We start from the raw sequence: 27119 nt of genomic DNA on the forward strand, positions 1-27119 counted from the left end.
CTACTCGGTTCACTGCAAGGTTGTCAGGAATGGCACTAATAAGATCATGCTCTAATTCCCAGGACTACATTCATAAAACAGAACATTTGTGATGCTAATAACTTTCTTCAGGAAAAAGCACTGTTTACCAGTTGAAGGTGGGCTGGCTGGTTGTTTTTTCATTTGAAAAGCAAGATCAAAATATGACAGTTATAAAAGACCCTGTTTTACTGTGAGTTCCTATTTAAGAACCATCTCAGGACACAACTGCATCCTGAAAACACAGCAATCCTAGATTTACCTTTCTAGATCAAGCTATTCAAAGGAATATTCTTCAAAGACTGAACAAGAATTACTGTTCAGCTTTTCCGGACCATGCATCCAGCACACAGGAATAAGAACACTTTTGGAGGTACTTGTTTACTTAGAAGGCAAAAAGGTTATTTATTTATCAAGGATTCCTCGATTCATGAAGTATCTTGCAATGCATCAAGCTGGATGAATGCAGTGATTCCTTTTTCTTAAGACATGAATTGGAAAAATACTTGAAAATGTTTTTCTTCTTCATGTTGACAATCTTCAGGAATGCCAAACATGATTCACACATTTGTAGAGTCTTGACACAAGAAAACAAACCTCTCTCCCTCCCTGCCCCCAAAAAACACCAAAGAAAGGGAGACAGGGTAAAAAGAATAGCCAAACTAGAATAACTATTACTTCTCATAGTAGACAGCATGAGTGATGCTATATACAAATCCCTTGATATTCTTTAAGGCTATTAAACCCAATTTTGTCCAAAAATGGGAAAATAAGAAAATCTTAGTTGTTGCAAAACTGCAAAAATTGATATCACATTTGACAATTCAGTAGCAAAGTCATCTGTCAATCCATAGCCTATGGCTATTCATTTAGCTTCTGAGTGACACTTTACAGCTAAATCAAAAGTAAGTTTGTATTTCTTTATTCTTTTTATTTTATAATCTTGAAAACAGCTCAGCTATCAGGCTTAAAGGAAAATACCTTATGAGGAGAGAAGCCACAGACAGAATAAAGTAGATGTTTAGGATTTGTAAAGCAGATCGCAAAACCATGCAGTCCCCGACAAAAATCCATTTCCAGAGGTTTTTATACTAGCACCCATCAGGCTTATGTTCAAATGCCATGACTGCATATACACATCACATGGAAACAAACACTGACCAGCCAGAAAACCAACTGGAAAGTTACGTGGTCAGGGCGACAAGCAGATCACAGTATCACAGTATCACAGTATGCTAGGGATTGGAAGGGACCTCAAAAGATCATCTAGTCCAATCCCCCTGTCGGAGCAGGAACACCTAGACGAGGTTGCACAGGAAGGCGTCCAGGCGAGTTTTGAATGTCTCCAGAGAAGGAGACTCCACAACCTCCCTGGGCAGCCTGTTCCAGTGCTGTCACCCTCACTGAGAAGAAGTTTCTTCTCAAATTTAAGTGGAACCTCTTGTGTTCCAGCTTGAATCCATTACCCCTTGTCCTATCATTGGTCGCTACTGAGAAGAGCCTGGCTCCATCCTCATGACATCCCCCCTTTATATATATATTCCCCCTTTATATATATATTTTTGTCCTATGCCTCTGAAGTATTTACCTCGCTCCCTGCATAAGGTTCCTATGCTCTTGCCTTAGTAAGAGAATTGCCAATCTCTATAGTGGGTGTGGTGCTCCTGTTCTTGTAGTGCCCAAGCACAATCCCAAAGCAGGAGTTATCATTGAAAAGGTTGTTCAACAAAGCCAGGCAAAATAAATGGTTAAGAGAAAAAGCTTTTTAAGCCCAAAGAGAGAGAAGCGAATGCCAAAGCGACATGCGGAAATGAGACTCCAGAGTCTCCACAACCAAGAAGGCTGTAAAGTAGGTATGTTTATTCAGCGCTGGGCAGCACGGGGGGGTTGCCCCACCACAATCATGCGTGCCCAATGCTGTGGCCTTCTCAAATATATATAATACTTAATTACATAATCATAAGATTTCCCAATACACCTATACATATGCATAACCTGTCCCCGCTTCGTATTAAAATTAGCTCTAAGAAGTCATTTTCATAAACTCCTCCCAACTGCGCTTGCACAATGCCTCCTGGTGGTGGTCGCTGAGGGTCGTGACGATGAAGGCTGATGATTCCTCTTCATCACTGCAAGTAACTTTTTGTCCCTGCACAGACTCAGTTCTTCTTTGGCCTTTGTCCAGACCGCAGGGTTGGTTTCAGCCACTTTTCAAGGCATACTCTTATTCGTTATCAGGAGCTGTCCTTGGCAATGTCTCAAGACTTCTTGCTTCATCCATTTTTTATCAGGCCTGTCCTTTAGCTTATGAATCACTACTAGTCAATCAGTACACAATGTGTTATTGCCTTTATCATATACCCTTGACTCAAAAGGTGTGGAAGTTTCACGTGTATAGAAACAACGGCTTTCATTTGTGGGACAGGAATGAACTTGCAGGTTAAATACTTGAGTTCTGATATGTGTAGGTGTGGCGGTAAAAGGGGCAGAGAAGAGGCAGAATTCCACGGCTTCGGGAGTGCTGTATATTCTTTTATTTTTATATATATATATATAAAACCTGACTGCAAGAAACACCCGACACAAGAAAACTCTGAATTTTTTGGCTACTTGTGAAATCAGAAGAGGTAAAAAACCCCCAATATTCTAATAGCTCTATGGTGTTATAAGTGTACAGGGCAGGTGTTGGGGGGGGTGTATGATATGTATATATTGAGGTAAAACACAGTGGTTTTGGTCTACTTCCTGAGACAATTCTGGATGTTTAGGATGTGGTATCCTTCTTCTGGGGATATTTCTCAACAGCTGAAGTATAGAGTTAGCATTTAAGTCATAGGGGTTTCACTGGTGGGAGGCAAAGAATTAATTCTATTTTCTGCTACAGAAAATGCCTGCTGAACATTCAGTGAGGAAATTCTGGAAAGCTAGTATGAGATTTTAGCACTATGTGATTAACATGGGTTTTTTAGAACTTTACACATTCGGTTTTCTTGTTTGCTTGTTGGTAAAACTTGAAATCCTCATGCATTTCCAGTCCTCATAAGTGTGTGTGCACACTTGAAATATGTTGTTGTTAAGTTTCCTTGAAAAGGAATTAATCAGAATAATTTTTACTAAGGAATAAATAAACAAATTTTGTTTGACAGGGTTAGAAGAATATTACAATATGCATGGTTGCTCTCAGAGTGGGTCACAGAGGAAAGTTCACTGGGCAGAGATCAATGCCAATGCGTGTATGCTAGAGGCATGCTCTGATCAGGGTTCAGATCAAATGTAAAGTTCAAAGATGATGCAGGATGTAGTAATACACATCGTTTGGTCACTGAATAATAGAAAAAAGAGAAAGCATGTGCCTTTTGGTGTTTGTTTCATATTGTGGCCAAAGCAAGTGCAGTGTTGCCCCTACCACTGTCTGAGCTATTCAGTGCTTGACTTCGCTGTATGTCTTGGAAGAGGCATTTTAGTGCCTTGCCTTGCTCTCAGAAACCCTGGCTGAGCTTCTGCTGCTCAACTGAGGCTGTGGTGGTTCTGTATGAAATAAGTCTTCTGCAAACTAGAGTGTTGGTAACTGACACGACTACAGTGATCTTAATTATAGTTGTACACTGTCTGTGTAAATAATTTCATATTGATATTTCACTACAAAGCCTTAGGCTGTGATTTTTTGGTCGTGCCACTTAGGAAAAGCATGTTTCTTCAATACTTTGCAGTGTCACTCTAACTATCAGCATACATATACTTTACGCCTTTAAGACCCCAGACCTGCTGAAAAGACGACTGGCCAGAGCCTGCACTCATCAGGTTTTTCTAGAGAACAACAGACATTTTTCTCAACACACTGCAATGGGATGTGATCCAAAGCTAAGATTTGTGCTGAAAAGGATTTCAGCTAACTAGTCATAGTTCTGTATTTCGGTGTGGCGTCGTGGATGGAAGTATTTGACATGGTTATGATTTAGTAGTGATTCAAACTTTATTAGTGATATGACGTAAATCAAGAGGTTGAATTTTAGCTGCACTTAATCATTAACCGATGTAAAGGCTTACAAAGTAATGTAAGAAAATAACTAAACAGCGACTTAATTACAGATTCAAAGATGGCAAGATTCACACTAACCTACTGTAAGGTATCCCCAGTCAACACATATACATATAAGTAAAGGCACAAATCCCAAATTAATACATATATATAAAAGCAAAGCATACAAGCGTCACACACATACAGGTCTCCGATTGCTAGGATCAGGAATTTCTTAATAGTGGGAGACTCTAAAGAGACAGGTACCATTTTAAAGTCCTACATGTGCACAGATGGACAGAAGAACACCCACATCCATAAAGCTAGTATGTATATCACAAACATAAAGGTGCAGAGGTGGATGGAAGAGAGGCTAGCCTATAGTCAAGATTTCCCTCTCTCAAATTTAGGGTAAATACTCACAATGCATCAGTGTTCCTCAACGGGTGGTAGTTGAGGCTTGAGAAATATTCTCTTTGCCCTGGCCTCGAGGTGTCAGCCTGAGCGGCGTCTCAACTCAGGGGAGATACCGGCCACAGCCCACTGTGATCCAGAAGAGCTCAAAGGGTCTTTGCTAGAAGCGCTACTTACAGGATGTGAGATAATTGACTTTTGTCAGGTACTTTTGTACTCCAGCCCAGCTCAGAAAATGGACTATTCTGGTGCTTTCCACTGGTTGCGCAAGCCCAGAACTTGCCAGGACTTGGGGTTCTGGTACCTCCCCCTCTGTGGCTGTGATGCATATGTTGTCAGGAGTGATTGATTATAGTTATTATTTTTCAAATGGTAGGAGCTGTGAAAACCAGGTACACTAAGGGGTTGCCATAGTGTTCTAGTCCGTTGCTCTCCACCTTTTCTTTCTTTCATGTTAGACCATTATGTATTGTTCTGGTCCATTGTATTATTATACTCCTCAAGTGGGGAGTATATGTATTATTCCTCCCCAGATGGGGAGGAAATCGTGCCGAGTACTGAGTGGCCTAAAAGGTGGTGGTGGTGGTGGGGTGTTGCACCATGTTATGGATTACAGCTAGAAGAGGTGAGGCAGTCTGCACTATCTAGGCTTCACTCCTTGATACAGCCCCAAAAGGCATCACAGAGGTACTGTTGGAACCATGTTACTCTCGGAGCATCGATTGCTGGATGGACTGAGGCCAATAGTATGAGCTTCAACAAGGCCAAGTGCCGGGTCCTGCACCTGGGCCACAACAACCCCATGCAGCGCTACAGGCTTGGGGAGGAGTAGCTGAAAAGCTGCCCTGCAGCAAAGGACCTGGGGGTGTTGGTTGACAGCTGGCTGAACATGAGCCAGCAGTGTGCCCAAGTGGCGAAGAAGGCCAACGGCATCCTGGCCTGTGTCAGGAATAGTGTAGCCAATATGGCTAGAGAAGTGACTGTCCCACTGTACTCTGCACTGGTGAGGCCGCACCTTGAGTACTGTGTTCAGTTTTGGGCACCGCAGTATAAGAAGGACATTGAGATGCTGGAGGGGGTCCGGAGAAGGGCAACAAAGCTGGTGAAGGGTCTTAAGAACAAGTCTTATGAGGAGTGGCTGAGGGACTTGGGGTTGTTTAGCCTGGAGAAAAGGAGGCTGAGGGGAGACCTTATAGCTCTCTACAACTACCTGAAAGGAGGCTGTACAGAGGTGGGTGTTGGTCTCTTCTCACAAGTTACAACCGATAGGACAAGAGGGAGTGCCATCAAGTTGCACCAGGGGAGGTTTAGGTTAGACATTAGGAAAAACTTCTACACGGAAAGGGTTATCAAAGACTGGAACAGGCTGCCCAGGGAAGTGGTTGAATTGCCATCCTTGGATGTATTTAAAAGCCGTCTAGATATGATGCTCAGGGTCATGGTTTAGAAGTGGGCCCGGTAGTTAGATGACGGTTGGACTTGATGATCTCAAAGGTCTTTTCCAGCCGTAACTCTTCTGTGATTCTATGATCACTACCAGACTGCACAGGCTGTCTGTTAAACATGGCAAATCACTCACTAAGGGAGATTCAGCATTGATTGCAGTTTCTGAAACCCAAACATCAAGCACAATATGTTGTATTAATCAAGTTTGAAGTGATGGGCAAATGAGCAAAAAATCCAGTAAAACATGATGTACACCACTTGTCCAGGCAAGGAGGAAAAGAAGGCAGATACTGGCAATTGCTGCTAACATGGAACAAAAATATGTGTTTGTTTTACTCTTGCATCATCTCTGTCTCAGATTTAATAGCTTGATGCCCCTCTTCTGTTTTGGTTTGGTTTGTTTTTTTCCCGAATAGAAAAGTGAGAATATGTAAAATAATCACACCAGCTTTACAAAATAAGTAACATGCAAAAATCCTTGGGAAGTAAGATTTGCATCCACCGCAAATAAGTCACACACGCTCTCCTGGATCCGCTCTAGAAGGACCCTCTCCTTTACCTGTTTTTAAGATGTCTCTTTCCTTTGTCTGATTTAGAAGGACTCACTCCTGGATCTACTCCAGAAGGGTCTTCTCCCGGACCTCCATCAGGACTCCCTCCCACGCTGTCTGCCCTGGGCAGGTCCCTGTAAGGGACCGGGGAAGGAGCTGGCTGCTTTTTGTGTTTGCCGTTGACTGAGGCAACTCGTACTGGTTCTGACGAGTTTGGGCGGCAGCGGTACTTGTTGCCGGAGCAGCTGGCACAGCAGCGGTGCTCGCTGTCGGGGTTGGAGTAACTTTTGCTGGGAGGGGCGACGGCGGCAGGGCCCGTGCCGGTACCGTGTGACTCAGCCGCGGCGTGACTCACTGTGGCTGCGGGTGGGATGGTGCAGGCGAGGACACGGGTTTGGGCGGGCCGGGTGGCGGCACGGCCTTCACGGCGAGCTGCAGAGTGACTTTTGCCGGTACGGGCAGCGGAGGGGCTTGTGCTGCTACGGGCGGCGGGCAGCCGGTGCTGGTACGGATGGTGGCGGCGTGGCTTTCGCGGCGGGGGTGATGCAGGCGGAGGCCGGGGCCTGTGCGGGACGGTGTGCGGAGGCAGCCGGTGCCGGTGCCGGCGGCGGGGCCGTTACCGCGGGCTGTGGAGTGGCTTTTGCTGGGGGGCGGGGGGGGGCAGCTGGTGCGGGTCTCTTTTTCCCTCCTCTGCCTCTCTCTTTGAAGAGGGGTAGGGCGAGCATCTGTCGGTCCCATCTGGAGTGTCCCACGTCCCCAGCAGCCGATTTGGCCTAAACCACGGCAGAGAGACTGATGAGTTTAGAAGGAACTAAACTACTTTAATGAAATATTAATAATAAAATAAAAAGAAAATAATGAAATACATACAAAACCATATCAAGCTCCCAGGATGACAGATGGGAACTGGATTCCAGATCTGAATTCAGGATCAGGATCAAAGGCAGACGAACAGAGTCCTCCTCGGATATCAGCCATTGAGGAAAGAGAGCTGACCCTTTGACCCCTCAGCTTTTATACTGAGCATGAGGCAGATGGGATGGAATACCCTGTTGGTCAGTTTTGGGTCACCTGTCCTGTCTGCTGCTCCCTGCAGGTGGGACGCCTCTACACTTTTCCGCTTCTGACCCTCCAACAGGGCGTAACAAAGTGATCTGCCCTTGCGTGTTATAGCAATAAGCATAAGCAGGAGCCTCTCTGCGTACCGTGCCTGGGCATCAGCTATAAATGTAGGTCTTACCACTCTGAGAGCAAACAGTGTCTGCATAATGTGCTGTTAATTTCAGTAGTTAGAAGATGCCCAGCTAAGAAGTAAAGTTACTGAACAAAATTGGTTCTGTTTTACCTCAAACCAGGATGCGCACCTGTCAAAATTATTCACTAGTGTTAAAAGAACTGGCTAGCAAGCCTGGCTAAACCTGTGCCCTGTGTAAGTTAGGGATGGTACCTATAGCTGTCCTTTGGGGAGGGGAAAAGGACTAGGGAAAGCTCTTTAGACTCTTTTCAAGTTATTTGATTCATGTGGTAATTTCTCCACCATGGTACACTCTATTTTAGAATAGCCTGGGTGGAGGAAGAGTGGGGTCTATCAGTTACAATAAGATTGTTCTTTTTTCATTGTGTACAAGAGCGTCCAGTTCACTGTCCTTTAACTGACAAAGCACAAGATATGATGGGAGAACCTCCTGCTCCTTTTCATTCCTACTCCAGACTTCCGTATGCACATTTTTGGAAGTTAAGCTGATGAGCAGGCCTCGACTATTATGAGACGTGTAATATTACATAATGACCTTAAGGCAAAAAACCTGGGCCAAGACTGTTGCAAAAATAAAACATGATACAAAGGCCTACAGTCCTTAATAAGCTCTACCAAGGACTATAGTAAGTCTTTTACCTGCATTTAAACAGGTTTTCTCTCCTCCTTTTATGTTGTCAGTTTGACATGAATCTACTAAGCACCAAAGAAGATGTGAAGGGACAGAAAATCCCATCTCGTCTCATCTGTTTATTTCACATAGTTGCTGTACTTTGGGGTAGGTTTTAGCTCTATTGTTTGTTAAAAATAATAAAGGTGACAATTTTTACTCATTTTTTATTGGGGGGATTAATTAATTAAAACACTGCTTATTAATGGTAAAGAATTACATTTGGGGCAATGTAAGACACTCCTGAAGCAAAAGAAGACTGGCAGAGGGCTGCATGGATGTCCTTGGCCATAGAGCACGTTGAGCTCCCAAGCTGCCACCTGCCAGCGTTTCTGCCCCATGGCTTGGCTGGTGGAGTGCGTCGTGTGACTGCTCAGCAGGCAGTAGTTGGGTTTGAAGTACATTGCTTGAATTTGCACTGGGATGGCTGAGGAAAAGTCACCTTCATTGCCCTGCCGGCTGAGCTGGAGAGGGCATCAAAATTCCCGAGAAGACGGCTGCAGCTGGACACTGGCCACCAGCCTGACCGGTTGTGCTGCCTACCAGAGCATTTTTTTGTCGGGGTAAGGAGGGGCAGGAATATACTTGTAGACTCGTTTTAATTTAACTTAAATAATTTGTACTTATGGGCTTTAGGTTTTACAAAACAGGAAACAGTAACAGGGCTGTTTTCCAAGGACTGCATTCTCCCTTGTCCTTTCCCACCTGGGGACAAGGAAGTAATTTACTGGAAGAAAGGGGACAAAAACGTGCACAGCTACTACAAGCGGAGTGATCAGCTTGAAAGACAAGACCCAGATTACAGGCACAGAACACACCTTTTCCACCAGAACATTCCTGGTGGAAACGCCTCCTTGAAACTTTGTAACTTGACCTTGACTGATGAGGGCACTTACAGTTGCTACGTGGGAACACACCAGAATAAAACAGAAGTGGAAGTCACGCTGAGCGTAAAAGGTCAGTAAGACACCAAAAGTGCTTGGATCACGCCTGTGGAAATGGCATTACCCCAACAGATTTTCTCTTGTTATTTCTCACATGAAATCAAAATCCTCCAGCCCAATAGAACAGCACCTTTTGGGCCTGATTGTGTTATCAAGCAATTAATTTTCTCTGGTGAAAAGTTGTAATGTGAGTTGAAAAATTGCAGTGCAGCACGTGTTCTCATAATCTACTGCACTGTGATTTCTAAGGGGTAATTAGGTAGTATACTTGAGGTTTAAAATATTATGTGGCTTCTCAGAACAGTACAGACCCTGGCATTGACAGTAAGTAAAGCTATGCTTTCTTCTGAAATCAATCACAGATTAAATTTTGTTCTCAGTTATGTTTATTCTCCTCAATGTTATTTCAAAAGACCAACCACTGAGTTAAAAAGGATTTTGAAAGTCTTAGCATTGATGGGTTTTTTTTGTTTGTTTTTAAATCTACAGTTTCCTCTTATTATGCACTGGAGTACCAAAAGAGAGAGACAAGAAGGGTGCTGAAGTGCTATGCCTTTCTCACTCATCCAGCACCAAATATATCTTGGGTACAAGGCAATACATCCATCCGAGAAACAGATCGGGAGGAAGCCTGGGATGGAGTTCTCTGTTCTCTTAGAAGTGACCAGAACATTCTAAGCACAGCTGATCCTTACTACTGTCATATTCGTCTCCCTCATGAAGAGTGGGCTGCTGAATGGAAGATGCAAGGTAGGAATGAATGGAAGTCTCTTCCTGCATTGTTACTGAATGTCACAGCTGGTATAGGAGCCAAATTAAATACAGTACTTTTGCAGTGGGGCAACACAGATAAGGGATGGTGCAAAAGGATGTGCCTTCCTCTTTGAAACTCAGTTGTTACAATTACAAGGCAGCATATGTCCAAGAAGTAGGGATAGGAGAGGGTAGCTCACACTTCTGTAAGTTAGCTTTACTCTGAATGTTTTTCACGGAATCACGGAATCACGGAATTTTCAGAGTTGGAAGGGACCTCTAGAGATCATCTAGTCCAAGTTCCCTGCTAAAGCAGGATTGCCTAGAGCACATTACTCAGGACTGCATCCAGGCGGGTCTTGAAAATCTCCAGAGAAGGGGACTCCACAACCTCCCTGGGCAGCCTGTTCCAGTGCTCCATCACCCTCACCGTAAAGAAGTGTTTCCGTGTATGTTTTTCTGTATCAGCTTCAAGTTTCAAGAGCTGCATAATAATCAAACTTTATCAAGCAAAGAATGAACTCAGACAAAATACGTGGAAACCTGTGGTGAACCTGTGTGTTATATGAGGGAGGGGAAAGTTTGCGTGCTGCTTCAGATGCATATGCTCCTTACTCAGTCCTTTCTCCATCTTTTGTGAGAGTTTTTTCAGTGCTGTTTGATGCTTTCATTGTACTTCTCTTCAAGTGCATTCTTAAGTGCCAGGGTTGAGTGCTGGGGGTGGATGGAAGTGGAGAGCAGCAAGCTTGCATTAGAGCAAACAGCAGCTCATTTTGTTAGTTAAGGAAAAACGGGGCTATGAAATTTCAACTCTCCATTTCGTCCTCCTCCAAAATTTCACTGGAAATTCAGTTCAAGTAAATAACTGGTACTTTTCAACTCTCCTGTTCCTTAGGAAATATTTTTTAATTGGATCAAGAGCAATTCCCTTGTGAGATGTGCATGGCTGCTTCTATTGCCCTGATTTCCCCCTAAAGCATACCCAGACACTCTCAGTTCCTAATCCCCTGCATATGCTTCAGAACAAGAGTGCAGTTTCCAATTTACATACAATACAGAAGGTTTCAAGTGTGGCATCATAGTAGGTAACAAGTGCACTGTGTATTTTGTTAACCTTCCGATCCACAAGAGAAAAAGGTACATTTCATAGAATCATAGAATCATAGGGTTGGAAGGGACCTCTGGAGATCATCTAGTCCAATCCCCCTGCCAGAGCAGGGACACCTTACAGCAGGTTGCACAGGAATGCGTCCAGGCGGGTTTTGAATGTCTCCAGAGATGGAGACTCCACCACCTCCCTGGGCAGCCTGTTCCAGTGCTCTACCACCCTCAAGGTAAAGAAGTTCCTCCTCATGTTTAGGTGGAACTTCCTATACTCAAGTTTGTGCCCGTTACCTCTTGTCCTGTCACTGGGCACCATCAAAAAGAGCCTGGCCCCATCTTCCTGGCACCCACCCTTTAAGTATCTATAAGCATTGATCAGGTCCCCCCTCAACCATCTTTATTCCAGACTAAAGAGACCCAATTCCCTCAGTCTTTCTTCATAAGAGAGGTGTTCCAGTCCCCTAATCATCTTGGTAGCCCTATGCTGCACCCTCTCCAGCAGTTCCCTGTCCTTCTTGAGCTGGGGAGCCCAGAACTGGACACAGTACTCCAGGTGCGGCCTCACCAAGGCAGAGTAGAGGGGGAAGATGACCTCCCTCGACCTGCTGGCCACACTCTTCCTGATGCACCCCAGGATGCCATTGGCCTTCTTGGCCACAAGGGCCCATTGCTGGCTCATGGTCATCCTGTTGTCCACCAGGACTCCCAGGTCTCTTTCTACAGAGCTGCTGTCCAGCAGGTCAGCCCCCAACCTGTACTGCTGCATGGGGTTATTCCTCCCCAGGTGCAGCACCCTACACTTGCCCTTATTGAATTTCATAAGATTCCTCTCCACCCAACTCTCCAGCCTGTCCAGGTCTCTCTTTATGGTGGCACAGCCTTCTGGTGTGTCACCCACCCCTCCCAGCTTTGTATCATCGGCAACCTTGCTGAGGGTGCACTCTATCCCCTCATCCAAGTTGTTGATAAATATATTGAACAGGACTGGACCCAGTACTGACCCCTGAGGAACACCACTCGTCACTGACATCCAACTAGACTCTGCGCCCCTAACCACAACCCTCTGAGCTCTGTCTTGCAACCAGTTTTCTATCCACCTTACTGTCCATTCATCTAACCCACTCTTCCTAACCTTCCCTATGAGGATGCTGTGGGAGACCGTGTCGAACGCCTTGCTGAAGTCAAGGTAGACCACATCTACCGCTCTTGCCTCATCTATCCATCCAGTCACACCATCATAGAAGGCTATCAGATTAGTCAGGCATGATTTCCCTTTGGTGAATCCATGCTGAGTACTTCTGATAGCCTTTTCTTCCTCCACGTGCCTTGAGATGACGCCCAGAACAAGCTGTTCCATCATCTTTCCAGGGATGGAGGTGAGGCTGACCGGCCTGTAGTTCCCCAGGTCCTCTTTCTTGCCCTTTTTGAAGACTGGAGTGACATTTGCTTTCCTCCAGTCCTCAGGCACCTCTCCTGTTCTCCAGGACCTTTCAAAGATGGTGGAGAGTGGCCCAGCAATGACCTCTGCCAGCTCCCTCAGCACTCTTGGGTGCATCCCATCAGGGCCCATGGACTTGTGAATATCTAATTGACCTAATTGGTCTCTCACTTGATCCTCCTCAACCCAGGGGAAGTCTTCCTCTTTCCCCGTTACTTTCTCCAAGGCCTGGGACTCCTGAGGGCTCAGCCGGGTAGTAAAGACCAACAAAAAGAAGGCATTCAATAACTCCTCCTTCTGCGCATCCTCCATCACCATGGCTCCCGTCTCATCTAACAGTGGGCCCACAGCTTCTCTGGTCTTCCTTTTGCCTCCAATATAGCTGAAGAAGCCCTTCCTGTTGAGCTTGACATCTCTTGCCAGGTTTAGTTCCAAGGTGGCCTTGGCTTTCCTTGTTTCATCCCTGCACACTCTGGCAGCATTCTTGTAATCTTCCCAAGGGGTTAGGCCATTCTTCCACTGAGTGTAAACTTCCTTCTTCCACTTGAGCTTGTTCAGAAGCTCAACCAGGCAGGCCTCCTGCGTCCCTTGGCCGATTTCTTGCTCTTCGGGATGCACCGATCCTGAGCTTGGAGGAAGTGGTCTTTGAATACCAACCAGCTTTCTTGAGCCCCTTTGCCTTCCAGAGCCCTAGTCCACGGGATCTCCCCAATCAGTTTCTTGAAGAGATCAAAGTTAGCCCTCCTGAAGTCTAAGGTTGTGATTTTGCTTCTTGTTGTTTTGTGTGTAGTACCCATGATCCTGAACTCTATCTTTTCATGATCGCTACAGCCTAGGGTGCCCCCAACCTTAATGTCCTCCACCAGTCCCTCTGTGTTGGTTAATACTAGGTCCAGGAGTGCTCCTCTCCTTGTTGGCTCCTGCACCACCCGTGTTAAAAAGTTATCCTCAATACACTGGAGGAGCCTCCTGGACTGTGAGTGACAGGCTGTGTGGTCTACCCAGCAGATATCTGGGTGATTGAAGTCCCCCATAAGAACAAAGGCCTGCGATTGGGAGGCTATCTTTAGCTGTCTGTAGAAAGCCTCGTCAGCTACCTCATCCTGATCAGGTGGTCTGTAATAAACTCCCACAACAGTGTCCCTCTTATTTGCCTGGCCCTTAATCCTTACCCATGAGCTTTCAACCCTCTCTACATCCACCCTCAGTGAGAGCTTGATGCATTCCAGTTGCTCTCTCACATAGAGTGCAACTCCACCACCACGTCTCATTGGCCTGTCTTTCCTGAAAAGGACATAGCCATCCATGACGGCATTCCAATCATGCGAGCTGTCCCACCACGTCTCAGTAATTGCAATGAGATCGTGGTCTTGCGATCGTGCACAGATCTCCAGCTCCTCCTGCTTATTCCCCATGCTGCATGCATTGGTGTATAAGCATTTCAGAGTGGAAGTTGTATTTGTGGTTTGGACAACCATTTCATTACACTTTTGTTGGCATCCGTCTATCCTCTCACTGGAACATTTTGAAAATGTACTCCTTTCCCTTTCCTTATATAATAGCAGTGTGGGGTACAGTGTTGTTTTCTTTTGTCCTCAGGGTTTTCAACACCACACCTCTGTTCATTCAGCTCCCCTCGCCCCGCCCTGCCCCAAAACCAAGCATAGTTATACCATGTCAAAATAACATATTAGTTTCCTTTCCAGCAGACTGACAGCCACCACAGCCTCCTCTGGTTTTCATTCCTTCGCAGCAGATGCCTGCTGTCAAATTAATAGTTGTGCTATGATATTAATCTGTTTTATATTAGTATTTTATACATTAGCTATTAGTTCCACTTACCTGCTCTTTCCTTCCCCTTCTTTTTTTTAAAGCCATTCATTGATTGTAAGTGTTCCACACAGACAGATGAAGTACTTAGGTCCACCATAGCTGAAAGTTATTTCTAACTAAATACAATCTTTTTTATTCTTTTAATGAAATTATGTTGTAAGTTTTACCCTTTTGCTTTAAATGTGCAGGTATCTGATTAGTTGCATTTTCTCTGTGCTCCCAACACGTGGAATTTCATGCTATTTTACCCAGTAACTTGGACTAGGCTGAACACTTTTATTAATGAGCCCCCTAATTAGAGGAGAAATAGGCAAATGAAAACAAAATAATTTTCATAGGTATAGCTAATACCAATTAGATTTTTTTAAAATGTAAGATAGGTTTGCTTTTAAAATCCTCAAATGCTTCTAGAAGCATACTGTGGTATTTGGATATAGTGTCAAAATAGTGAATATGATATCAAAATAGCAAAACATGTTTTTATGTTTGTGCACAGTAGTATCAGGCTTCCGAAAAAAATCAGAAAATGTCTAAATAACCTTCACAGTATTTTCCACCCAAAATTGCAGAGGGTTCTTCAATTATCTGTTTCAGAGCAACTGTCTAACGTGGAAGGAAGCAGCACTACAATTCCCTGTGAATACAGCAATAATACTGCAAACATGGAAGGTTTCAGTGTTGTCTGGACATTAAACAGAAACGGGTTGGTTTCAGTCCTGGCCTCCTTCAATGGTACATCTCACTCTTACCAGCCTCGAGTCCAGATAAACGAATATGACTTTTCGCTGGTAGTGCATGATCTTACTGCAAATGACAGTGGAGAATATCTGTGCAATGTTTCAGTGCCTCACTACACAAAACTTACTGTGAGAACTTTGCAAGTTGGTAAGTAGCTTCTCTTTCCATTTCGGAGGATGGGGACCAGTGAGGGGAATGCAGAGCCAAAGGGTCAATGTTTAGCAAAATCATCTTGTGTAATAAGTACAGGTGGGTAGAAGAGATACTTTATTATTGTTGTTCCAGGAGGAAAACGTTACCTAAGATGTGTTTATTTAAAGACTTGAAGTATCATTTTTTCAATCAGCAGCTCATGGCGAAGGTCTCAAAGTCAGTGGCTGCCTTCAGTTGCCACCGACTGCTCTCAGAGCTGAGGGCACAGGGAAACTCTCAGAATCATATCCTAAATGCTCTGCTAAGAGCAAACACGGTCTTTAAAGGTAGCAGGGAGATGAAGGGAAGCCCAAAGATGTGGTATAAAGTTGCCTGCAGAAGCAATCTTGTAGAGGAGAGTACACAGGTGTTATTTTCCAAGCTTTAATTCTACAACAGGCCCTTTTTAGACCTGGGGATATATGCGTGCCTGCATTTTTATGAACTGTAGTAAATTTCCAGCTGTGAAGTCTTAGTTACAGTTATTTCATTGTCTCCAGTTTCAAGCAGACTTACTGATTAACTTTTCTATCTATTGAAAACTCTTACCAAAGGTTAAAAATAATTCACTCCTGCTTTCTAAAATTATAGTGCAAGCAAATTACAGATTTGTTCAAAAATAGTATGCTGTTTGGGATGCAGCCTCCTTAAACCCAGTCCAAAGGGAGGAGGAAAAAGCCCTATTCAAACAGTAGCACATAGGCATTTTATGCAATTAGATACAATACAAAAGACTGAAAACTAATATAGAGCACCTCATGTGGGTTTGGTTTGTTGTTTTTTTTTTTTTTTTAAGAAAGAAGAGAACTTGAAACAAGCTAGTGGGATGTGAAAGATAGAGGCAACACAGCAGAAAGGGGGCTAGAATAAGTGATAACTGCATATTCTTGTCTTCCTTTGTCCCCTCTCCCCTGTGATAGCTTAGTTTCAGTCTGAAAACTTGATGTAGGGTGTATTTTAAGTGGCAGTGGCTATATGTGATCTGAAGGAGGGGAGTTAGAGGAAAAAACGGTTTAGTCAGACAAACACACTTCCTTGCAGCTCAAATTCCAGCATGATCTTCCTTATGCTGTAAACCTAATATTGTGCCTCTGAAGTGGGCAGCATGGAAAACTTCCAGAGTTACACACTTAACTGATGCTCGTAACTTTCACACACAAGTCCGTCGGTCTCCCTGTACATTTAGTGGAGACAGACACGTGCACCTGTCCAGTCCGAATATGGTCTGGATCATCCTCTACAAATGCCTTTCTCTGGTTGCTCTCTGCAGATGGATTTCACAATAGCCACAGGTAATGCGAATCCCCTTAGTGGCTAAATTACTGTGCTTCTCACAGAATTTTCCTACTTGGGAACCAGAAATACATTATACAGAACAGAGAAGACACCAGAGAGATTAGCATCTTTGTGGCAGCACAGGCTGAAAGCAGGTATGCAGATAGAGACAATAGGGCATAAAGGAACGCACTAGGTAAGCACGTTGGACAGCACAGCACCTGCTCAACCATCAGAAAGATTTCCAAGTGCCACTGAAAAGGAGACTTCTAAGGGCAAAAGTCAGATGAATTTACAATCATTTTGGAGGCCTTCTCCTGTGTAAAGTAAGGTTGCAGCTTAAAGCTGCTCTACCAAAGGAACTGACAAGATATGAACATAGGTCTGCATGTGGGGACAGAGCCAAGCTAAAGGCAATGACCAGATTAAATGCTCTGTTTTGGCAGTTCTCATTTTTGGACTGTTTGCTAGACATCCTTAGGGAGTTTCCAGAGGACCGCAGAATTTTTCAAATTCTTTGAAGGGGACGCAGCAGTGGAAAGGAAGCCTGAAGTAGAAGAACTGTACTTAAACGAATGAGTCCTCTGGGTCTGAGTGTTCTCACGTTGTTGAAATTGGCTGCAGTAATTAGATGCTTGGTGCCGTGCAGACGTTTCTGCTAGAAGGGCTCTTATCTCCTGTGGAATCTGTTGTTATCACCCACCTGAGGATCTGCTGCTTCTTGTGCCCACCTGGATTGCATGGTTGCATCATGAAGTTGGGAAATGTTTTAGATGAAAGTTGCAAAGATTTCGCAACAGAAATCAGGAAATCTGTGGTCCAGGCTGGGTAACGTTTACTGAGTTGTTCTACTGGAAATCAGCAGTACTGTTAATGGCACCAAGCACTGTACCTGGAGGCAGTGTTTACCATACAGGGCAGTTGATTGTTTTTAAATGGGACTTGTATTAAGAAATCATCAAATCATATTACACAAACACACAGTGAATTTTGTATCAGCACAATTAAGTAAAATAATCAGTTTTCAGCTATGCACACTTAAGTCATTGAAGTCTTTAAAGTCTTATAGTATGGGTCAAGTAACTTGAACATTGTAGTATTAGTAACATCAAAAAGAAACTGAGGCATTCTCCCTAAATCGTAGCTTTTAGATTATAAATAAGAGAAAAATCCTAGCTTTGATATACTTATTGAACAATAGTGAACATTAATTTGTGATATGAAGCACTTCAGTTAAACTTTTTGGAATTTTTATTTTTAAAGAAAATTCAGGTAGAACCAGGGAATTTGTGTCAGGAGTGATCGCTGCAGGGGTGGTGCTGGTAGCAGGACTGTTAATCTGCATTAAGGTATGTACAATCATTAGGGGATTTATTTTTAAAGATACTATTAAGCTTAAATCTAGACCTTGAATGTTGACCAAAACATAGGTTTTTTTATGGGTTAAAGCAAACAAAAAAGACCGAAAATGTCAGATGGTAAGTCTCAGCAGAAATAAATTGTCCTCATTCTTGCTCTTTTCTATGTCCAGAAGGCCCTCTTTGGTACATCTATGCAATAGTGTTTTGGTCGTAACAATGTTAACATGACATTCCCTTGACCAGATGCTATCCTGTGCTCTATAAAAAGATGAGAAAGTTGGTTGTCCTTCACAAATACTTTCTGATAACTTGCTTTAAAAGCAATCAAACTGGTTAATTTTCTCTCACTTGTGTTTAAGACCCCAAAAAACCCAAACCAAAACATGAAGCCCCTGAAACAATGCACATGCCTAGTCTTCATTAGGGCTCAAATTACTATTTCAATTATATCCAATGTCAAAGCTCACCAGAACTTCAGTGTGAAAAGTTATACTACTCACTTTGTTTAAGAGACTGTTATAACTATATGGTCCCTGATCTCATCTCTCTACATGTCACTCCTGTTTACTAGAGTACAGCATCTTCGTTTTATTCTTGTGCATTTGTAATAAGCTGGCTCTGTCTTATAGAATTCTGTCTCTTTCCTCTGCATTTGTGGTGAGTATCCTTAAAAATGAACTTTAGCTCTTAGTCCTTAGGGTACATCTTTCTGTGACTGACAATACAGCCCTATCCATGGACCATACCTTCAAACTCCACGGGCATTCAGATTTTGTCACAGCCTGAATTTGATAGGTTCAGGAGATGTTGTATGATGGTTACCATGAGGTTTGACAAGAACACATGAGAAAGACAACTCTAAAATTAAGTCTCAGTCTTTTTTCAGTTTTCTCTCACTTATCACTTGCATGCTTCTTATTAGTAAATTTTAGTTCTAACATGCTTGAGAGATGATAACATACTTTTGAGATGTAGCGGTTTAAATTAAAGAATTTAAACTAGATTAATTTATCTTGGGACCTGTTGAGACCTTTAATATATCATAATCAGAAGAAGGGGAAGTTTACAGGTTAACTCGATTCTGATTACACTGATAGAGAACTAGATGGAAGAAACAGGAATGTTTCTGCACTGTTATGTGGATGTTTATTTTACTCAGCTAATGTTAAAATGGAAAATACTGACTTACCTTATAGGCAGTGTGTTCTATTCTGTTCTCACTAGAGGATTAATTTTACACCTCAGTAGTCTTCACCATTTTTTTTTTTTTTACTAGAAATGCAAAGGAAATCATATGAGCACCTTGACATGCTGGAAGAAATCCCTCTGTGCACACATAGATGCTGCTGAGATTGCTGATGAAAAGAACAAGGAGTTACTTCACCCTATTAAGTTGCACTAAATCTGTCCAGATTCAGCAGGGATGGGGTTAGTTTCCCCTAGGATGCCATGGCAGACACAGTTATTGCATCCCATTGGAGCCATGCCCAGGCTCTAGGCCTGGCCAGGGCAGGAGGCTGCAAGTGGCGGCTCTGAGCCGGCTGGGGCTGCCCGGGTCCTGTGGGTGAGCGGTGGGACCATAATCATGTTTGTACGTTCCTCTGTGGGTGTTACTGTTGTTGCTTTTCTCTTTCCTTTTCTGTTGTGTTAAACTGCCTTTATCTGAACCCACAAGTTTTGCCTTTTTCTTCCAATTCTTCCCCCCGACTGTGGGGGTTGAGTGAGCGTCCGCATGGTTCTTTGTCGGAGGCTGAGGCCAAAACCATGACAAAGGCCAAATAAAGGACTCACGTTAGAAACAAAATCAATCTTGCTTACATTAGCCTAAGTGAAAATAAACCAGAAATAGTCGAAGTTGCAGCATTACAAACATTATTCTCAATATATTTTTTGAAGAAAAGATCCTACATATTTTAGACTAAACCTCGAGGAATAGAAAAATTCAGAGAAGAAAAATAAAGGGTTAAGGTGAAGAAGTTCCTGGCGCTGGGGTGCAGGCAGCGGAAGAGCTGACAGCATGGTGTGTACCATGGAGGTCTTCCTCCTCTTCCTTGTCCTCCTTCTCATGGCTTGAGTCGTCCTGCTCCTAGCAGCAGTCAGAGGTAATCTTCATCTGCCTGGCCAGCCAGCACCCAGCAAGTGAACATACCAGGGCTGTTGCAACAGTCCAAAACGGCCACTGCTGCCACACCAAGAGGTGCATGGCTTGGTCTGCGTTCTGTCTCCCGTCGATCTCCTTCAGGAGCTGAGTCATCTCTTGCTGAAGATATTCCTCCCGCTGCTGCATTCGCTCAGCTGTGGCCATATCTGTCTGGTGGTCACTATTTGGTGCGCACTGGAGTGCCAGCAGAGCCAGGAGGAGGACAAGTGCTGCAGCCATGGTCTGGAGGGAGTGGGAGAGAAGGGGTGTGAGCAGGGCTGGGTGGGAGGGAGCACGGGGCTGGGGGAGCAGGGCAGGAGGCGGCTGGAGCTGGGGGCCGGTAGGAGAGGGGCTGAGGGAGGTGGGAGGGAGCAGGGGCAGGGTTGGTGAGCACTGCACAGCTGGCAGCCACGGGCTGCCCCAGGAAAGCCTTTGGGCGCTGCTGTCGCCGGGCTTGAAGGGGGGGCAGGCCCTGGCTGGAGGCAGCGTGGGGCCTGTGCTGCCCAAGGCGCCCTGATGGGCAGCCCCCGGCTGGGCTGTGCCCTGTCCAAGGGCAAGGGACACCTGAGCAGATTCTCCCCATGCCCCATCCCTGCCACCCGACAGCGTGCCGTGGAGCCACGGGCTCCACATGCCCCAAGCCTCTCTGGGCACCTGCCACCCCTGGCAGCCCCCAGCACCTCTGCCCCCAGTCCCGAGGGCAGCACTCTGCCCTGCCCTGAGGGGCTCAGCTCTCACTCGGGCCTACAAACCCCGTGGCCATCTGCCCCGTGCCCCATCCAGCCCAGCCTTCCCCCTGCACGCTGCACTCACCGATCGCTCCAGGCAAAGTGCAGCCGGGCTGCCTGGGGCCTTCCCTGGGGACGGCTCCCATTGTGACCTGTCCTCTGCGCTGTCACAGCCACCAGAGGGGCACCAGACAGCCGGCAAGCGCCAGCCTTCGTCCTCACCGCCCGCCTCAGCGGCTCCTGGGCATCCCACCAGCTCCAATCCTGCCCAGCAGCAGCCAGCTCCCAGGGGCTCTCTTGACAAAGCAGGCAGGCACCCCCCAAAACCCTGACCGACATGAAAATGGGGACTGGAAGTGGATGTCCGTGACTGACAAGGTTCAGAATTTACTCTTCCCCGCTGACATCAGTGTTCAGTGTAGAGCCAGTTACGTCTAAAATATTTGTAGACTCTGTCTGCATCCCATTTTACTGAGACATCGAGTTATCCAGATAGGTGTGATGTTTTTGAACTGGTGCTCATTCATTTCATGGAATCATAGAATGGTTTAGGTTGGAAGGGACCTGAAAGATCATCAAGTTCCAACCCCACTAGACACCTCCCACTAGAGCAGGTTGCTGAAAGCTCCATCCAGCCTGGCCTTAAACACCTCCAGGGATGGAGCTTCCACAACTTCTCTGGGCAACCTCTTCCAGTGCCTTACCACCCTCAAAGTAAAAAATTTCTTACTAATATCTAAACTAAATCTACCTCCTTCCAGCCTGAAGCCATTCCCCCCTTGTCCTATCACTACATGCCCTAGTAAAAAGTCCTTCCCCAGCTCTCCTGTAGGCCAGAGTTGGCAGAGTTGGCAGAGTACTACAACAGGCTGCCCAGAGCGGTTGTGGAATCTCCTGCTCTGGCGACATTCAAAACCCGCCTGGATGCCGTCCTATGTAACCTGCTGCGGGTGAACCTGCTCGGCAGGGGGGCTGAACTAGATGATCTCCAGAGGTCCCTTCCAACCCTATCCATTCTGCGATTCTGTGATAGCAATTATAGTCATGATGACATAGGGTGGCAGGGCTATTTAGAACTTAACATCATCCAATTCATCATCTTCTGGGAAGACTGAGTGATACAATGGACTGTTAAAAACACCCTAAAAGCAATAGGGGGTGGAACCTTTAAAAACTGGGACAAGCATTTAGAGCAAGCCACCTGGTCAGAGAACACCAGGGGATCTATCAGTCGAGCTGGTCCTGCTCAATCAGACCTTTTACATACTGTAGAAGGGGATAAAATCCCTGTGGTGCATGAAAGGAATATGTTAGGGAAAATGTTTGGGGTTTTCCTGCTTCAAACAAAAGCAGACCCATTCGTGGGACTGTTTTTGCCCAAGGACCTGATGTACTCGGTGGGTGATGCTGAAGGATGGAGAAGTTCAATGTGTACCCCCAGGGAATTTAAGCCTTGGTGAGTATACTCAATCCTGAGCTGGATGATGCTGATCACTACATAACACTAAGAGTGTTCAATAACGCACCAGTCCAGCACCACACACCAATCTCACCTGCCCTGAGAGGCTGTTCTCACAGATGGAGCCCAGAGTCATGGACTAAATGAACTCAATGGACATTTTAGAGGGGTGGCCCATAGACTGCGGGAGGTAAATCTGTATGTGTAGATATGTACAGACAGATATACACGAGACAGGGAAAAGTGGTGATAATTAATTAGATAGTGTAAGACCTGGTCATGGTGTAGATGGTATAGAATAAGGGGTGGATAATGTCCTGGGATAAGTTTCCCCATGGATGTGGCAGGGGACACAGGTATTGCATCCCATGGGAGCCATGCCCAGGCTCTAGGGGGAGCTGGCCGGGGCAGGGGGCTGGAGGTGGCGGCTCTGAGCTGGCTGGGGCTGCCCGGGTCCTGTGGGTGAGCGGTGGGACCGTTAGCGGTGGGCCAAAACCACAACAAAGGCCAAAGGAAAGACTCGTGTCAAGAAACAAACCCAATCTTTCTTACGTTAGCCTTAGTGAAAAAAAATGGAAAGAGTTGGCGTTGGATTACAGACAAATTATGAACATTTTTGTCAGTATGTTTTTTGAACAAAAGCTCTTACATTTTTTTGTACTGAAATTCTGCGACTACAAAAACTCGGATAAGAACAGTAAAGGCCTACAAATTCTATGACTACAAAAACTCAAGTCAGAGCAGTAAAGGCCTAAAAATTCTACGACTACAAAAAATGAGATCAAAACAGTAAAGTCCTAAAGCGAAAAGATTCCTGGTGTTGGTGATGGGGTGCATGCAGGCAGAGACCAGAAACCGTGGTGTGCACCACTCAGGTCATCTTTCTCCTCCTCCTCCTCATCCTCCTTCTCACAGCTGGAGTTATTCTGCTCCCTGCAGCAGATGGAGGCGCGCTTCAACTGCTTGGCCAGCCAGCAGCCTGCAGCGAGCAGGAGCAGGACTGCTGTGAGGGTCCAAAAGGGCCACTGCTGCCACAGCGAGAGGTGCATGGCTTTGTCTGCGTTCTGTCTCCCGTCGATCTCCTTCAGGAGCTGAGTCATCTCTTGCTGAAGATATTCCTCCCGCTGCTGCATTCGCTCAGCTGTGGCCATATCTGTCTGGTGGTCACTATTTGGTGCGCACTGGAGTGCCAGCAGAGCCAGGAGGAGGACAAGTGCTGCAGCCATGGTCTGGAGGGAGTGGGAGAGAAGGGGTGTGAGCAGGGCTGGGTGGGAGGGAGCACGGGGCTGGGGGAGCAGGGCAGGAGGCGGCTGGAGCTGGGGGCCGGTAGGAGAGGGGCTGAGGGAGGTGGGAGGGAGCAGGGGCAGGGTTGGTGAGCACTGCACAGCTGGCAGCCACGGGCTGCCCCAGGAAAGCCTTTGGGCGCTGCTGTCGCCAGGCTTCAAGGGGGGGCAGGCCCTGGCTGGAGGCAGCGTGGGGCCTGTGCTGCCCAAGGCGCCCTGATGGGCAGCCCCCGGCTGGGCTGTGCCCTGTCCAAGGGCAAGGGACACCTGAGCAGATTCTCCCCATGCCCCATCCCTGCCACCCGACAGCGTGCCGTGGAGCCACGGGCTCCACATGCCCCAAGCCTCTCTGGGCACCTGCCACCCCTGGCAGCCCCCAGCACCTCTGCCCCCAGTCCCGAGGGCAGCACTCTGCCCTGCCCTGAGGGGCTCAGCTCTCACTCGGGCCTACAAACCCCGTGGCCATCTGCCCCGTGCCCCATCCAGCCCAGCCTTCCCCCTGCACGCTGCACTCACCGATCGCTCCAGGCAAAGTGCAGCCGGGCTGCCTGGGGCCTTCCCTGGGGACGGCTCCCATTGTGACCTGTCCTCTGCGCTGTCACAGCCACCAGAGGGGCACCAGACAGCCGGCAAGCGCCAGCCTTCGTCCTCACCGCCCGCCTCAGCGGCTCCTGGGCATCCCACCAGCTCCAATCCTGCCCAGCAGCAGCCAGCTCCCAGGGGCTCTCTTGACAAAGCAGGCAGGCACCCCCCAAAACCCTGACCGACATGAAAATGGGGACTGGAAGTGGATGTCCGTGACTGACAAGGTTCAGAATTTACTCTTCCCCGCTGACATCAGTGTTCAGTGTAGAGCCAGTTACGTCTAAAATATTTGTAGACTCTGTCTGCATCCCATTTTACTGAGACATCGAGTTATCCAGATAGGTGTGATGTTTTTGAACTGGTGCTCATTCATTTCATGGAATCATAGAATGGTTTAGGTTGGAAGGGACCTGAAAGATCATCAAGTTCCAACCCCACTAGACACCTCCCACTAGAGCAGGTTGCTGAAAGCTCCATCCAGCCTGGCCTTAAACACCTCCAGGGATGGAGCTTCCACAACTTCTCTGGGCAACCTCTTCCAGTGCCTTACCACCCTCAAAGTAAAAAATTTCTTACTAATATCTAAACTAAATCTACCTCCTTCCAGCCTGAAGCCATTCCCCCCTTGTCCTATCACTACATGCCCTAGTAAAAAGTCCTTCCCCAGCTCTCCTGTAGGCCAGAGTTGGCAGAGTTGGCAGAGTACTACAACATGCTGCCCAGAGCGGTTGTGGAATCTCCTGCTCTGGCGACATTCAAAACCCGCCTGGATGCCGTCCTATGTAACCTGCTGCGGGTGAACCTGCTCGGCAGGGGGGCTGAACTAGATGATCTCCAGAGGTCCCTTCCAACCCTATCCATTCTGCGATTCTGTGATAGCAATTATAGTCATGATGACATAGGGTGGCAGGGCTATTTAGAACTTAACATCATCCAATTCATCATCTTCTGGGAAGACTGAGTGATACAATGGACTGTTAAAAACACCCTAAAAGCAATAGGGGGTGGAACCTTTAAAAACTGGGACAAGCATTTAGAGCAAGCCACCTGGTCAGAGAACACCAGGGGATCTATCAGTCGAGCTGGTCCTGCTCAATCAGACCTTTTACATACTGTAGAAGGGGATAAAATCCCTGTGGTGCATGAAAGGAATATGTTAGGGAAAATGTTTGGGGTTTTCCTGCTTCAAACAAAAGCAGACCCATTCGTGGGACTGTTTTTGCCCAAGGACCTGATGTACTCGGTGGGTGATGCTGTAGGATGGAGAAGTTCAATGTGTACCCCCAGGGAATTTAAGCCTTGGTGAGTATACTCAATCCTGAGCTGGATGATGCTGATCACTACATAACACTAAGAGTGTTCAATAACGCACCAGTCCAGCACCACACACCAATCTCACCTGCCCTGAGAGGCTGTTCTCACAGATGGAGCCCAGAGTCATGGACTAAATGAACTCAATGGACATTTTAGAGGGGTGGCCCATAGACTGCGGGAGGTAAATCTGTATGTGTAGATATGTACAGACAGATATACACGAGACAGGGAAAAGTGGTGATAATTAATTAGATAGTGTAAGACCTGGTCATGGTGTAGATGGTATAGAATAAGGGGTGGATAATGTCCTGGGATAAGTTTCCCCATGGATGTGGCAGGGGACACAGGTATTGCATCCCATGGGAGCCATGCCCAGGCTCTAGGGGGAGCTGGCCGGGGCAGGGGGCTGGAGGTGGCGGCTCTGAGCTGGCTGGGGCTGCCCGGGTCCTGTGGGTGAGCGGTGGGACCGTTAGCGGTGGGCCAAAACCACAACAAAGGCCAAAGGAAAGACTCGTGTCAAGAAACAAACCCAATCTTTCTTACGTTAGCCTTAGTGAAAAAAAATGGAAAGAGTTGGCGTTGGATTACAGACAAATTATGAACATTTTTGTCAGTATGTTTTTTGAACAAAAGCTCTTACATTTTTTTGTACTGAAATTCTGCGACTACAAAAACTCGGATAAGAACAGTAAAGGCCTACAAATTCTATGACTACAAAAACTCAAGTCAGAGCAGTAAAGGCCTAAAAATTCTACGACTACAAAAAATGAGATCAAAACAGTAAAGTCCTAAAGCGAAAAGATTCCTGGTGTTGGTGATGGGGTGCATGCAGGCAGAGACCAGAAACCGTGGTGTGCACCACTCAGGTCATCTTTCTCCTCCTCCTCCTCATCCTCCTTCTCACAGCTGGAGTTATTCTGCTCCCTGCAGCAGATGGAGGCGCGCTTCAACAGCTTGGCCAGCCAGCAGCCTGCAGCGAGCAGGAGCAGGACTGCTGTGAGGGTCCAAAAGGGCCACTGCTGCCACAGCGAGAGGTGCATGGCTTTGTCTGCGTTCTGTCTCCCGTCGATCTCCTTCAGGAGCTGAGTCATCTCTTGCTGAAGATATTCCTCCCGCTGCTGCATTCGCTCAGCTGTGGCCATATCTGTCTGGTGGTCACTATTTGGTGCGCACTGGAGTGCCAGCAGAGCCAGGAGGAGGACAAGTGCTGCAGCCATGGTCTGGAGGGAGTGGGAGAGAAGGGGTGTGAGCAGGGCTGGGTGGGAGGGAGCACGGGGCTGGGGGAGCAGGGCAGGAGGCGGCTGGAGCTGGGGGCCGGTAGGAGAGGGGCTGAGGGAGGTGGGAGGGAGCAGGGGCAGGGTTGGTGAGCACTGCACAGCTGGCAGCCACGGGCTGCCCCAGGAAAGCCTTTGGGCGCTGCTGTCGCCGGGCTTGAAGGGGGGGCAGGCCCTGGCTGGAGGCAGCGTGGGGCCTGTGCTGCCCAAGGCGCCCTGATGGGCAGCCCCCGGCTGGGCTGTGCCCTGTCCAAGGGCAAGGGACACCTGAGCAGATTCTCCCCATGCCCCATCCCTGCCACCCGACAGCGTGCCGTGGAGCCACG

The 27119-nt window shown here is 46.6% G+C and overlaps 1 protein-coding gene across 1 annotated transcript; it reads left to right on the forward strand.

Annotated features, from left to right (window-relative positions):
• Nucleotides 1-5414: 5414 nt before the first annotated feature.
• Nucleotides 5415-15337, forward strand: HHLA2 (HHLA2 member of B7 family; the record flags this gene model as incomplete). Its single annotated transcript, XM_082487741.1, has 5 exons — nucleotides 5415-5453; nucleotides 8384-8480; nucleotides 9009-9329; nucleotides 9806-10066; nucleotides 15039-15337. 5 exons carry the CDS (start codon nucleotides 5415-5417, stop codon nucleotides 15335-15337), a joined length of 1017 nt encoding a protein of 338 aa, XP_082343867.1.
• Between the last annotated feature and the right edge of the window lie 11782 nt (nucleotides 15338-27119).

The sequence above is a fragment of the Vanellus vanellus genome, assembly GCF_965231255.1.
Source record: "Vanellus vanellus genome assembly, chromosome: 1".
Classification (NCBI taxonomy): domain Eukaryota; kingdom Metazoa; phylum Chordata; class Aves; order Charadriiformes; family Charadriidae; genus Vanellus; species Vanellus vanellus.